Source organism: Battus philenor, unplaced genomic scaffold (assembly GCF_028537555.1).
Source record: "Battus philenor isolate CCGP_79_NKW_IND1 unplaced genomic scaffold, ilBatPhil1.0.hap1 SCAF_20, whole genome shotgun sequence".
NCBI lineage: Eukaryota > Metazoa > Arthropoda > Insecta > Lepidoptera > Papilionidae > Battus > Battus philenor.
Genome location: NW_027181683.1, coordinates 1,364,343 through 1,378,583, shown reverse-complemented (window position 1 = coordinate 1,378,583; position 14,241 = coordinate 1,364,343). Strand labels below are relative to the sequence as shown.

The window sequence follows — 14,241 nt, the reverse complement described above, 5'->3', positions numbered from 1 at the left end:
ATACAGGCTGTTCGATTTTATAGTTTCGCAAATACTTTATTTATCTAAAATTGTATAAGAAATTTTAATTTCAAGTCATCAGGGTATGAAGATAAATCCATATATATATATATATATATATATATATATATATATATATATATGTACACAAACACACATATATGTACATGTATATAAATAACGTGTTAAAGTTTTGGAAGTAATACATACTGAGCGAAGTTATATATATAGTTAAATATGTTTTAAGTTATATTTTGGTATAAAAAAGTTGTAAGTAAAAACAACAGTATAGAGACGAAGGCAAATGTAAATAATTTAATAATTTTAAACAGCAATAAAGGCTTATGTTATTAATATTTGATTTATGAATGAAAAAAGCTTCTGTTATATCACTATATCAAAGACATCGAAGTACACTAATACCTCGCTTTGCGTCGTTTCGTTTTGCGTTTTTTTCACTGTGCGTCGTTAGATTTTCGAGGTTGCGTTGTTTTGGGTTCGAGTCTTTAATTTTTTTTTTAATTTTCTTTTTTTTTACTAAAAGATGTCTACACTTTTGTTTCTAATTGCGCCGTGCCATCAAAACTCGGGGATTCCCTTTCTAACCAAAAATCCACGCAATTTGGATACAGTTTCATTTTCACTTTGTTTTGCTAATTTTAGAGTTTCAATTTGCGTCGTGTTTTTTTGGAACGTAACCACGGCGCAAAGTGTACTGTACAGTGTATTGGTGTACTCGTTAAAGGTGAATCTCGTATTGGTTTGATATTAAAAGCTACAAGTGTAAATATAATATATAACTAAATATACATTGCCTATTTATGAAAGAAAACAATGTGCTATTTGAAATCTTATTTATTACTAGCTGATCCCGCAAACGTTGTTTTTAATAAAAAAAAAATAAAGTTTTTAATTAACAAATGTAAGATAAGGGTTGATCGTAGAGGGGTGAAAATTTAGGTTTGTATGTATTTTTGTATGCTGTATCATAATAAAATAAAAACCAAAAAAATTGTCTAAAAAATTAAAAATAAAATTTAGGGGTGGACCACCCTTATCACTTAAGGGTATGGAAAATAGATAGTAGCCGATTCTCAGACATACTGAATACGCATGTAAAATTTGGTAAAAATCGGTCAAGCCGTTTCGGAGGAGTTCAAGTTCGAACACCGTGACACGAGAATTTTATATATTAGATTAAAAACAGAAAGCGTGAATAGAATAAAGAACTAATGTAAAAATAATAAATATGAAAAACTTACACTGTTTTAGTATATATATACTTTTAATGAAGTCAATAAAACCGTGTGACTCTTATGCGACTTGGATTTGACTAAAATTCGAACGCTCCACTTGTTAACCGTCACAAAAGGCATGTTTACTAAATATTCATTTAACAACGCGATAAATGCTTTATAGTTTTTCTTTTATCTTTCATTAAAAAGATAAAAAAAATATCTTCATTGTATTGAAGTATCGAAATCACGTTTTGTTACACTACCATTAGAATTTTAACTATAAAATAACATTCTCAACATTAGATAGTCTGTTATTATATCACAAATAAAAAATATATTTTTGTCTGTAAATAATTGATCGGCTTAACCGGAAAATAATTATTATTACTCATAATTGACTGGTTAAACCGTAAAATAATCATATTAATTTACCTATTAAATATTAATGTAAATATTTACAAGTTATTTTATTTTATAGTTATTTGAATATATTAGATCTGTTTACAATTTTTTAAAATGGAATATACAGCTGGTGTTTATTTTTTAATTAGGGAATGTTGTATATTATCTTTTATCACGTATTCAAAACTTCCTTTGATACAACAATCACAAGTCCATTGCTCTATTGATTGTTGTAAAATTTACCTGTTTATAAATGATGTAAACCAGAGTTCCCCAAAATTTTTGTGTCGTAGATCCCTTGCCCCTACTTACCTGATATTGATATCCTGTAAATTTCTAACTGTAGTAAAGTTTAGTGTTAAAAACTTAAAGTAAAAACACATGTTAATTTATACATTTATTAATTGAATTTAAATTAAAACTATTCAAAATAAAATTTTGTATCTGTTATGTAAAATATACGTAACATTAAATAAACATAAAATAAACTTTAAATAAAGTAACATAAGCAATAATTTTTTTACTTCATAGGTACTTTTATAAATAATGTAAATGTTTTGATATTATAAGATAGTATGATGTAAGTAAATAGGTACTATCAGTGTGTGTGTTGAGATCCACTATCGTGGGCTCCCATTTTCATTTCATGGACCCCCAAATTTTTTTTCGCTGACCTCTTGCAGGTTGTCATAGACCCCTAGGGGTCGATGTAGACCACTTTGGATATCACTGATGTAAACAGTCAAGTCAGTAGTGGTAGTTCAGCGTTAGAGGACTGAGACTTGCGACCATAGGTGGCGGCTTCGATTCCCGGGACACTCTTATATAATCCACACTTCGTATATTATATATATATATATATATATATATATATATATGATTGTCACTACTCATGAATAAGTTTTCAGAGGATGGGCAGCAGCGTCCTGTACGTATGATAATACCACACTGCGATCGCCAACCCGCCTGCCAAGCGTGGCGATTGGTATAATCCTCCATAGATATCTTTAGAGGAGATAAGTGTTCAGCCTTGCAGTGGGTGTCTACAGGCTGAGACGAAACAGTCTAGACGGTCCGATAGATAGTCACTTATTTATAGATAGAAGTTTCAATCTATAACGATTGTTCTTTGATTTATAAAAGATTTGGTTAAAAATGTAAAATATTTATATGGGTGAATGTATCGCTAAACTTCAGCAGAAACATGTAAAGTTAGTTTACCTATTTGTTTTCGTATCATTAAAAAAGTTTAGATTTCATGGTATTCCTTGTGTTTAATTTAACACATTTGTTAGGGAGGTGATCCTTATGATAGACCACCACTAATTTCACCCTGTATATATAGGTATATATATATATATATATATATATATATATATATATATATATTTCAAATCATCTTGTATAAGGTATTATTGAAACGCGTCAGGCCTATGATCCACAACACCCAAGGTTGGATCCTGATTCACTTGGCTCGCCTGTGGTCCACGCTGTCGTCCCAAGCCGCATACACAACATCAACACTACACAGCTCTACTCAGGTAGAGCGGTTTACTAAGTGCGAACGTCATTGCACAACTGGAATGCGTTTTTCCAGCTTCTACTTTATTTTTAAGTTCACGGACCCTTCCGCTCCGTGAACTCAGTTCCGATGATGCTGTAAAAGCCACCGGGCTAACATCATCAACTTCAACCGAAATCAAGACGAAGGTCGAACATGTTATTCAAAATTTAAATTGGGTTCTTTTTTTCTTATTATTTTTGGACGATGGATTTCCACTGCAAAGTACAGACCTTCAAATATCGGCACGTTGACCGTTCTTTTGCTGCCAGGGTCCAGTGACCTCCTTCTACTGGGGAGACTACCCAAAGCACGTCTGCCTTTTAGTCATCGCGACTCGAGAGCCTTTGCTTTTTTATCTTTATTATTACGTTATGTATAATTTCTAAAATTATTGATTTTTGGACTGGTTGTACAAATTCACACATTCAAAGCTTTTACTATTATAACAAATTATTCTGTACAGTATATAATTATCGTTATTTAATAAATATTAAATGTTTTTAATTATGTTAACTTATATTTTAGGTAATACTAATATTCTATTTAATAATTATATATTAACGATGTTAATAATCAAAATTTAATAATTTTTTAGGCGATTATCGTAGGCTGTTTGTTATTATTGATAATTATAAATAAAAATCTACTTTTTCATTAAACGTCTACGTAAATAATAAAGTGTAATTTACGTTTTTTAATTAATTTTTAACAATAATATTAACTTTATAATAGTTAGCAATTCTAATAGACTTAGTACATATCTAACGGATTCAGGCGTTATTTTGCGGAAGTACATCCTAAGTAAGAAAAGGACCAATATATAGTCACTTCCGCACATGTAGCAGTAGTCGTGCAATAAAGTGCACCGCCCGCCAGCCTGCTGATAAATGCGCATGCGGCAAACAATGCGAATTACACAAATATCACCGTTAAATCACTCAACACGTGTTTCACCCCTTCACGGGGCATCCTTAGGAGTAATGTGACACCGATTAGTGCCAAACACAGAGGCTTTGTGTTTGCCGCATACGCATTTGTCAGCGGGCTGGCGGGAGGTGCGCTTTATTGCACGACTACTGCTGCATAGCGGAAGTAGCTATATATTGGTCCTTTTCTTACTTAGACTTAGTACAGTCAAGTGAATTGATTGAAACAATTGACAATTTAAAAACAAAATAAAAGTTATAAAGAAACCTTGAGGAGTCGTTTATACTGTATGTATGAGTGCATATTCATACTATATTTCTTCGTTTTTTAGCAAATGGACGCCCAATACAAAGTATAGTCTTCAAAGATCGCAATGATGACTTCCCATCAAGTGGAGGTCCTATCTACGTCGCGTCTAGAGGCTTGGTTGTCACTATAGAACCTTCCGGCCTCAACAGCTAACGGTTGCACATTTAAATGTTACTATGTTTTATTTTGGATATATAATAGTCATATATGAGAGAAATAAAAACTCGCGTATAAACAAAAATTACATTTATTGATAAAAAAAACAAGATATAGATTTTTTCAACTCATATTTTAAGATTGTTCACAATTAATAATTATTTGAATTTTTATACCTAAATTGATGTCTAACCACGTTTTGCCTGTCGCATTATGTCCTCGTTGATTCTGTGAAAAATATGAAATATAAGTTTTATTAACATATTATTAAAGTTTTTAATGGAATCAGGCGTTACCTTGCGGAAGTCCATCCTAAGTAAGAAAAGGACCAATATATAGCTACTTCCGCACATGCAGTGGTTGTCGTGCAACAAAGTGCACCGCACGCCAGCCCGCTCATAAATGCGTATGCGGCAAACAATGCGAACTACACAACCGCCACCGTTAATTCACTCAACACGTGTTTCACCCCTCCACGGGTAATCTTCAGGAGTTATGTTACACTGATTAGTGCCAAACACCGAGTCAATATTATTAAAGATATAAGTAGACGTGAAAATATAGACAAGACGAATTTGATGTCTTGTCTATATCTTGCCTATTCAAGTAGCTATTTCAGAAAATGTAAATAACTGAGTCAAATCGTCTACTTATGTAAGTCCAATTTCGAGAAAGAGTTCTCTCGACGAATTAGAGCGGCATCCGGGAAGTTGTAAAACCTCCAAAAAACAGCCACAAAGAAGGTGTTTGATTAGTTTAGATTACTCTGTGTTTGGCACTAATCGGTGTAACGTAGCTCCTGAAGATGCCCCGTGGAGGGGTGAAACACGTGTTGAGTAATTTGGCGGTGGCGGTTGTGTGAATCGCCTTGTTTGCCGCATACGCATTTATCAGCGGGCTGGCGGGCGGTGCACTTTGTTGCACGACTACCACTGCATGTGCGGAAGTAGCTACTTATATATTAGTTCTTTTCTTACTTAGGATGGACTTCCGCAAGGTAACGCCTGATTCCATTCAATCTTTGATTAGTGTTTATTGCCAGTGATGATATGAATTTCGGACGTTGTTACTCACTAGGCTTTATAAGAGAAATAAGAGCAGAAATAGAAACAAAATGACAAGATCAGGAGAAGAACCAGTTACTAGTACCTAGAATTGGTCGGCTGATGTGGCAGTGGTCAAGGCAAATAGCTTCAAGAGCCGGTAAACTCGGTGAGGGTAGGCTGCGACTAGTTGGACCCATGACATAATCAAGGTAGAGGAAAGTTTACTAGATGCGATCATCGCAAGGGTGGTCATCTTTGGAGTAGGGTTATGCCTTTTTTTATGGCCCTCGCTATTGGGGGGGGGGGAGGGTGGCGCTCCTACCCGTTTGGAAAGGACAGGGTCGTTTATTTTCTTCACTGATTTTTTCACGCTCTTCTTTTATTATTTTTCTCTTTCATTCATCACATAATCTATCTTTTTACTTCTTTTATTCCACAATTTTCTTAGTCTTTCTCTTCCGTTCGATTCGCCGTACATCCTTCCTCAACCACTACATTCTAGGGGGGCTGTGATTTGCAGTTTTAGTCTGATGAACAATTTGTAACATATATGATTGAAAGGTTATTAGATGCTTATTAGATTCGTACCTACCTTCGCACATAAGCATGCCTCCGCTGCTGAAGATCCAGAGCAACGGGGTCAATGTCCACTCGGGAGTCGCTGTCCAGTCCTGGCATCAGGTCGGAAGCACCATCGCTGTCAGGTCCGTCTTGGAGGTAATAAACAAACATGTTCGTTTAGTAAAATTATGATAAATGATGGTGATGAACCTATCAAGAGTGTATTTCATCACTATTTCAGTATTATATCCAATACAGAACATATGCCTCGTTCGTTTTGCAATTAGGTCGATTTGGTAGCGCCATTTGTCTACCTTATTGGACGTTCTACGGTACGGCAAGTAAAAAACAATATGAGTTCTACGGAGATCAGCTTGTTTATTACAAATCAAGTATTATCACTGTTGATAATATATACGACACTAAGAAGGGCTACTGCTCACTGTAGTGGAAGTAGACACGGTTCTGACCCAAATGTTCACCGGAGATTCTGAGTACCGATATAGGTGTAAGCTCAGGGGGAGTTCCTCGTGCACCTGTGACCCAGTAGTGGACCAGACCGTAGTGCACTTGATCGCCGTACCGCAATTTGGAAGACAGAGAACGCAGTTGAATATCGAAATAAGAGAGAGAATTGAGGTAGGAAATTTCATCTCTTTGGTGGGCGAAAAACTCCACCCTTCTTTTTGAAAATTCAGCAAAGAGATCGTACAGGTTGTAAGAGAGAGAAATAAAACAAAGCAATAAGGGTCTGGTATATATTATACAAAAATGTATAAGAATGTAATTAGATAAACAAATGGAAGGTACATAACCAAAGACAAGAATAAATTGTACTATGATATTTTAAGAGCGAAAAAGAAGCAACAAAGATGATGTATAGAAGATGCTAGTCATCTATATATATATATAGCCTGAAAACAATAGACACAATGAGAGATGTCTCTAAAGAAATTAATATTTAATAGGTTACTACGCAATACATTTTTAATAACATATTATTTATACGATATATTATAATTTAACAGAAACATGATAAATATAATAATAAATTAAACTAAACTTGTAACGCATAAATTTTGACTTCAAAAAGTTAACAAATTATATAAAAGGTTGTCAAATATCTCCCTTCCGCCTTTTTGTCTTTTGAATTTCGCGGCTATGTACAAAGCGCTACAGAGCTCGTATCTGTCAATACTATACATAATTTGAAAGGTCTTGACATAACCTACAAAACGACGCTATGCATGATTAGTTTGGATATTGCGTTGAACAGTTATAGACGTGTAAACATAGAGTTCACTAACGCCGAAATTCGCGCTATTTTAAAGTTTTCCTTCGTTAAAGGCAAATCCGCTAGAGAAACGTTCCGTGAGATTAATGGTGTTTTGGGGGATGGTACTCTATCACTTCGAACCGCGGAGGAATGGTTTCGACGATTCAGAGCCGGCGAAAACGACACCATGGATAAGCCAGCCGGCGGAAGACCTGTGACGACAAATACCGATCAAATCATGGACTACATCGAGTTAGACCGGCATGTGGCATCTCGTGACATCGCCCAGGAGATGGGAGTTAGTCACCAAACCATTTTAAACCATCTGCAGAAGGCTGGATACAAAAAAAGCTTGATGTTTGGGTGCCGCATGATTTGACGCAAAAAAACCTTCTGGACCGAATCAACTCCTGCGATATGCTGCTGAAACGGAACGAACTCGACCCATTCTTGAAGCGGATGGTGACTGGCGACGAAAAATGGATCACATACGACAATATCAAGCGAAAACGGTCGTGGTCGAAGGCCGGTGAATCGTCCCAAACAGTGGCCAAGTCGGGATTGACGGCCAGGAAGGTTTTGCTGTGTGTTTGGTGGGATTGGAAGGGAATCATCCACTATGAGCTGCTCCCATATGGCCAGACGCTTAATTCTACTATCTACTGCGAACAACTGGACCGCTTGCAGCAGGCGATCGACCAGAAGCGTCCAGAATTGGCCAACAGGAAGGGTGTAGTGTTCCACCAGGACAACGCCAGACCACACACTTCGTTGATGACTCGTCAGAAGCTACGGGAGCTGGGATGGGAGGTTTTATCACATCCACCATATAGCCCGGACATAGCGCCAAGTGATTACCACCTGTTCATGTCCATGGCGAACGCCCTTGGTGGTGTAAAGTTGAACTCAAAAGAGGTTTGTGAAAAGTGGCTGTCCGAGTTCTTCGCAAATAAGGAGGGGGGCTTCTACGAGGGAGGTATTATGAAGTTGCCGTCTAGATGGAAACAGATTATCGAACAAAACGGCGCATATTTGAACTAAATCCGATCACTGTAACACTTTTTATAAAACATTGAATAAAGAACAAAAAAGCGGAAGGGAGATATTTGACAACCTGTTATTTCTTTATAGGTATGAATATACGCATGTATATTATAGTTTCACAAGATATCTCATACCTTCCGTTGCAGTTTTAAATCTAAAATTAAAAGTATGTTAAGTAAATCTTATTATAGCATTAAATAGTGTTTAGTTGTTCGAAATGTGTGCAACTTTGTTTGCTGACTCATTCACATTATGAATATAAAAATTTCAATTAATAACAACAACTGTTGAGTTTCCTGCTCTTCTCGACAGATCAGCGTTACGTAAATGACATTTCAAGTAAAGATATTCTGAATTTAAATTTGAATTTACGGAAATCGTAAGAAAATGTAACGCTGATTCTAAGACAATTATCAACTGAAACATCTCCCAGTTTCTAGATATGAGAATAAAATGTATTTAGTACTTACCATACTGGCTTGCATGCACGCTTCCTTCGTAGTAAACAGTACCTTCTGTATCTGGTTTCAGATCTAGAACGAGACATTAGATTAGTCATTATAAGTATATATAAGTTATAATATTTCGTGTAACAGTAATTGTTAAGATTTATTTTAATGAAACACATGCTGCATATTCCATTTTAGGATTAAAATTAGATTAAACGATATAGTTATTTTAGTGTACTACGTCTATGGGCTACTCACCAAAATCCTTTAAATTTGATTCGAGTTGATCGTTATCTGTGAACAAAAAACTTTTTAACATTGTAATTTATTTAGGTTAAGGAATTATTTGAGTTTTCATTGCATTGTTTTTAGAAGGCATTGGCATTTTTGGTTTTGTTGAATAGCCAGAAGTCGCACAAAACTGAATCAGGCGAATACGGTGGTTATGGAAAGATATAAGTCGCATTTTTGGCAAAAATGTTGTGAAGAACCAACGCAGTATGACATTGACCAATCGACACTTAGCGCGTTTGATTGATAAACAGACGCATGGCAAATATTATAGACAGTCCTACCAACCCTGGAAAAAAATTACCTTCCTTCGTAATGCCTGGGAGTTATAAACAACAATTTCAGCATACTTATATTCTATATTAAAATACTAACCTGGGAAAAATAGTGCAGAATCTGTAGCGTAATCAACTGCAATGCTTGCTGTAGTCGCCGAGTCGATAATATTTTGTGGATTGCTTGAAGGTACAGCAGATGTTGCGACCTCTGTTACAAAAATAAAGAGAATTGAAATGAGATCACCTGGTCAGAGAAGTTACTGAAAGTTTATCGGTGTTAAGGTTGTTGATGATGCTTTTGCAATGCTTCAGACTAAGGCAGTTTGCAGTGCAGTAAAAACCAATATTTTATCTATTAAATAGATATTGTTGAAGTAGCAGTGTTCAGGAGAAATGTAGAAAAAATGGACATTGAGTCTTTAAGATTTAAAAGCGGAGAACACAGATCGACAAGCGCAGAGTAAGGTGTCCACGCCTTATTAAATTCGTTCATTTACTTTGTGGTAAGGTGGAGGAATACATCTAGGAATGGATACTCTACTGTTGTTTATGATGATGATAAAATATCACCGTTATTGCTAAATTATGTAGAAAGCGTTACCTCCAGATGTAGTAGTCATTCGTTTAGTCTTGGAATTCCCTTCTAGGCTATTCGCCGACGGTTTTCCTTTATTTCCAGTTATTTCCCATGCTCCTGTGTTTGTTGGATGTGGTACTTTCATATCTGTAATAAATATTGTAGATTCAAGTAAAGCATAAAATACTGGAGATATCTATATATTTATAAGCCATTTACTGTATGCATGTATACTGGGTGGTGCACTTTGTTGCACGACTACCACTGCATGTGCGGAAGTGGCTAAATATTAGTCCTTTTTTACCATTTACTGTATTTATTTAATTTAAAAAATATCATAACTTACGTATAGGTAGATTTATTTTATTCTTTAGGGTTGGTTTGGTACTGACGCAAAATACATTTCGGTCCAAAGAACTATCTATGGTAAGTCTATATTGAGGCCAGTAAACTTTTGGTCAGATCGTAGAATTCGTAATTTCAAATCTCGCGAGTTCAAAATTAAAAAGGTTCAACAACCCATTCAAAATTATACTTAACCTCATAGATTAAATTACTACAAGTGAAAGAGTTTTGAGTTAAAAAGGTAATATTAGAACTGAAGATAAGTCAATTTAAATGGTTCACATTAAGCGACCTTGATAGAAGTAAAGAGTACAGCATTTTATTTTTAAAATTGCTACTATTCATACTCTATATTTGTAGCTGCAATTCGCGGAAATTCAAAATATAAGTTACAAAAAGCAGCAAAAAGTTATAATTAAAAATATATCGATAGAAATTATCATAAATATTTACCAATAGATCGAAGTCTTCTCAAAGCCTTTTCTATGCACCAGTGTAACATCTGATCGTTACCATTCTGTCCAACTTCCTTACAAAAGCTCGCGGCCATAGTGTAAAACGGATCACTCTCACCCATTTTAGTTTTAACTTTATTCAAAATATGTCTCTCTATTGTTATCTCTGTTTTATTTCTGCTCAGTTTAACATCTTCTTTCTTAGGTATTATGTTCAAATCTCTCCCTATGTGCCTTCTTTTGGAGTTCTTTGAGTATTTTATCCAACGTTTACCACGATTTAATTGTATTGTTGGTTTACCTTTTTGCGTAAATGTTTTGATTTCATTTACCGGGATAAGGTTTGTGCTTTTCTGAACGAATGCCGGATTTTCGTTTCGCTTGTTTTTTGCGTTACGGGTAAATGAAATCCCCGGTGCTGGTACGAAGCTCGATAGGATCTTGTTCTTCATTAAAACATCGATGTATGTGTTGTTGAAGTAATATTTATAAATTAGATCGTCAACTGGATGATCATCTTTTTCTTTCAGCAGTTGATTGTCGTAATTTATTATACGCGTAATTGAAGGTACTGAGAATAGATTTATTTTAATCGATTCTGTATTAGGAGTTGGGGTGGTTGATGTAAACCCTGATTTGTCTCCCTCGTTGTTTGTTATTCCATTGTTTTCTTTCGGTTTTGATAATATTGCGCTTAATTTTTGCGGTATTGGATTTTTAGTATCAATGTAAATTTGTTTTGCTTTCTTTAATATGCGGGCAAAATTGTTCTGCCTGAGAGATATTTCGTTTTGAGTTTTGGCAATTAAATTTTGCTTTAGATTTATTTTCTCATTTTGTGCCAGCATCAGCTTTTGTATATTATAGAATTGTTGTTGTTGAATCAGAAACTTCTTTTGCTGTCCTTCGAACTCTGCTAGGTTTTTGGTCAATTCAGTTTCTTTCTTACTATAAAACTCTTCCTTACTGCGAAGTCGGGCTTCCAAATCTTTAAGATTTTCATTAAACTTCATCAAATATAGATATTTGACATCAAAGTCTTGAAATTTAGTCATAAGAAGCTGTGCGTTTTTCATAAATTCGTCGTTTATGGATGTTAGTTTTGTGTGAATTCGTTTAATATCATTGTGTTGCTTCATTACTTTTTTAAAGGTCTTCGTTAACATTGACAATACTTTAACTAGACCTTTTTCTGTCATTGGTTTGTTTTTATTTTTATTCTCTTCAGGTTTTGGTAGTATTTTGTATGTATTTACATCTGGAACTGGCGCTGTCTGATGCCAAGCACGATCATCACCTTCGAATACGTTCCTATCCATTTTATTTGTTTCATAACTGTCTTCAGTTTTATTAAGTTCTTCACTGAATTCTATTTTTTTGATTATTTCTGATTCGTAATCGTGTTGCATGCTGCGTTTTGGAATAACTATCGTTGTATTATGTCGGGTGTTCGTGCCGTTTTTTTGTTTCAGAACCCGCGATTCACTTTGAACTAATTTATCAATACTTACAGTAATGTCGGGTGTGTTTTTAGTATAATTATGTTCTTTGATTTCGTACATGTCTTTTGAAGAGAGTCCTTTCGGGCGTGTTAGTTCTCTTTTATTATTTGCAAGCATTATAGCAACTTCGTAAGGGTAATCCTTGTATACTGACTCCGGTTGACCCTTGGCACGTAATTTTGATTTAACAAAAGTGCTTTTGTCATTGTTATCGTTATTTACGATGCCTGTTTTATTTTCAGCGCTTCTATTAGAGAATGGTACATCTGGAACAAAATGCCATAATATATTTTGCAGACATATGTAACATTTTAAAGTCAGATTTTTATGACGACTAAATTTTTTCTATGTTCGACCTGTTTATCTATTAGTTAACATTACTTTTATGATTTTATTTAATACAACTACATACAGGATGATTGGTTATAGATATAAAAACTTTAAAGGAGGTGAAGGTGTAACACATTTGTGAGCAAAAAGCTTTGAAGCCTTTGCAACTATTTTGTATAAAGTGGTCAAACTGAAATATTTTACATTATTTTTCTATTGTAATGCGACTGGCCTGTAACCTTTGGTAATACAAAGTTTACAGTGATAGACGATATGCAATTATTAATTGTAATATGTAGCAATTCGAATTTGGAACAAGATTTTTTTTATCATACGTTCTTTATTATTTCTAAGACAATAGATTTTGGATTTTTTTTCACGTGAGCCATGTTTTTAGGGGCCACACGTTTATCCTGCTTTGTGCCCATATACATTCTCTTTCGTCCTTCACGTTATCTTTCATGCATTCCTTTTACGCTTAACATGTCTATCTTCGCTTATAGATCTTTTCTTTCTGATATCTCAATTCTTCCTTCGTCTACATTCCTAGATCACAGTTTTTTGATTTTTCTTTTGGGTGGTGCATATATAAATGGACAATTAATTAGTGTTACATTACACCCTTTAAACCTTTGATATATAACCAATTACTCTGTACAATTTTAATAATAACTGTTACAGTTAAAATATGATGTGTATGCTTTATCTAAACTTACAATAATGAGTTTTGTTGAAACAGGCCTGACAGACGGGATTCGGTAAAAGTTTATATATAACAAGTGCTTTACCCTTTGCTGATCTTTTGCTCCTCTCAACATAATTCGGAACCATAACTGAGTCTTGCATGAAGCTGTCACCGAACGGATCGAAGTTATTGTGAAGCAAGCTATCCGCGTCTAGGGAGCTTGATCTGAATATGAAGTCACCGGAGATTGTCTTCGACGGTTGATCATCTCCGATTTTTTTTATCCACACGCCTTTATTAACAATGTTGTTTTTCTCTAATTTCGGTTTTGCGGTGTCATCTTTTTCTAAATACGAAGCAGCGTTGTAACCGATTAAATAGAATATCGATATTATTGTTATTCTTGACATCACTATTAGATACTCATGTCACTTGGGAGAAGCGTTTGAAATGGTAGTCGAAGCGGGTGTAAAGAATTCACTGCTACTCTTAATTGATATCCGAAACCCGACGCTTGTTTTTAGTCGATTTGTAAATATTATTATAGTGTTGTACTACTAATGTATCGATAAAGTTTTGAGGCGAATTTTTATTGTCTTCATTTCTTATTCGTGACAAAACTGAATTGTTTTATTATATTTACATCAACTAATTTTTTTCCATAGTATATATAATATATATACATAAGATATAAGATAGTATATATATAAGAAATGGTCGTCTTAAGCGGAAGTTTGCGAGGTGAATTACTCGTGTAACTGATTGCCGTTTGGATCTAAAGGTTATCGAGTACGACCACGTGCTGA

At 34.7% G+C, this 14,241-nt stretch overlaps 1 protein-coding gene across 1 annotated transcript; it reads right to left on the bottom strand.

Moving 5' to 3' along the window:
• Positions 1-4,784: 4,784 nt before the first annotated feature.
• LOC137922943 (cytadherence high molecular weight protein 2-like) lies at positions 4,785-13,845 on the bottom strand. The gene is made up of 8 exons (XM_068766055.1): positions 13,539-13,845; positions 10,917-12,686; positions 10,143-10,265; positions 9,639-9,749; positions 9,231-9,266; positions 8,994-9,056; positions 6,235-6,352; positions 4,785-4,824 (listed from the first exon to the last, which is right to left on the bottom strand). Exons 1-8 carry the CDS (start codon positions 13,843-13,845, stop codon positions 4,785-4,787), a joined length of 2,568 nt encoding a protein of 855 aa, XP_068622156.1.
• Positions 13,846-14,241: the final 396 nt, after the last annotated feature.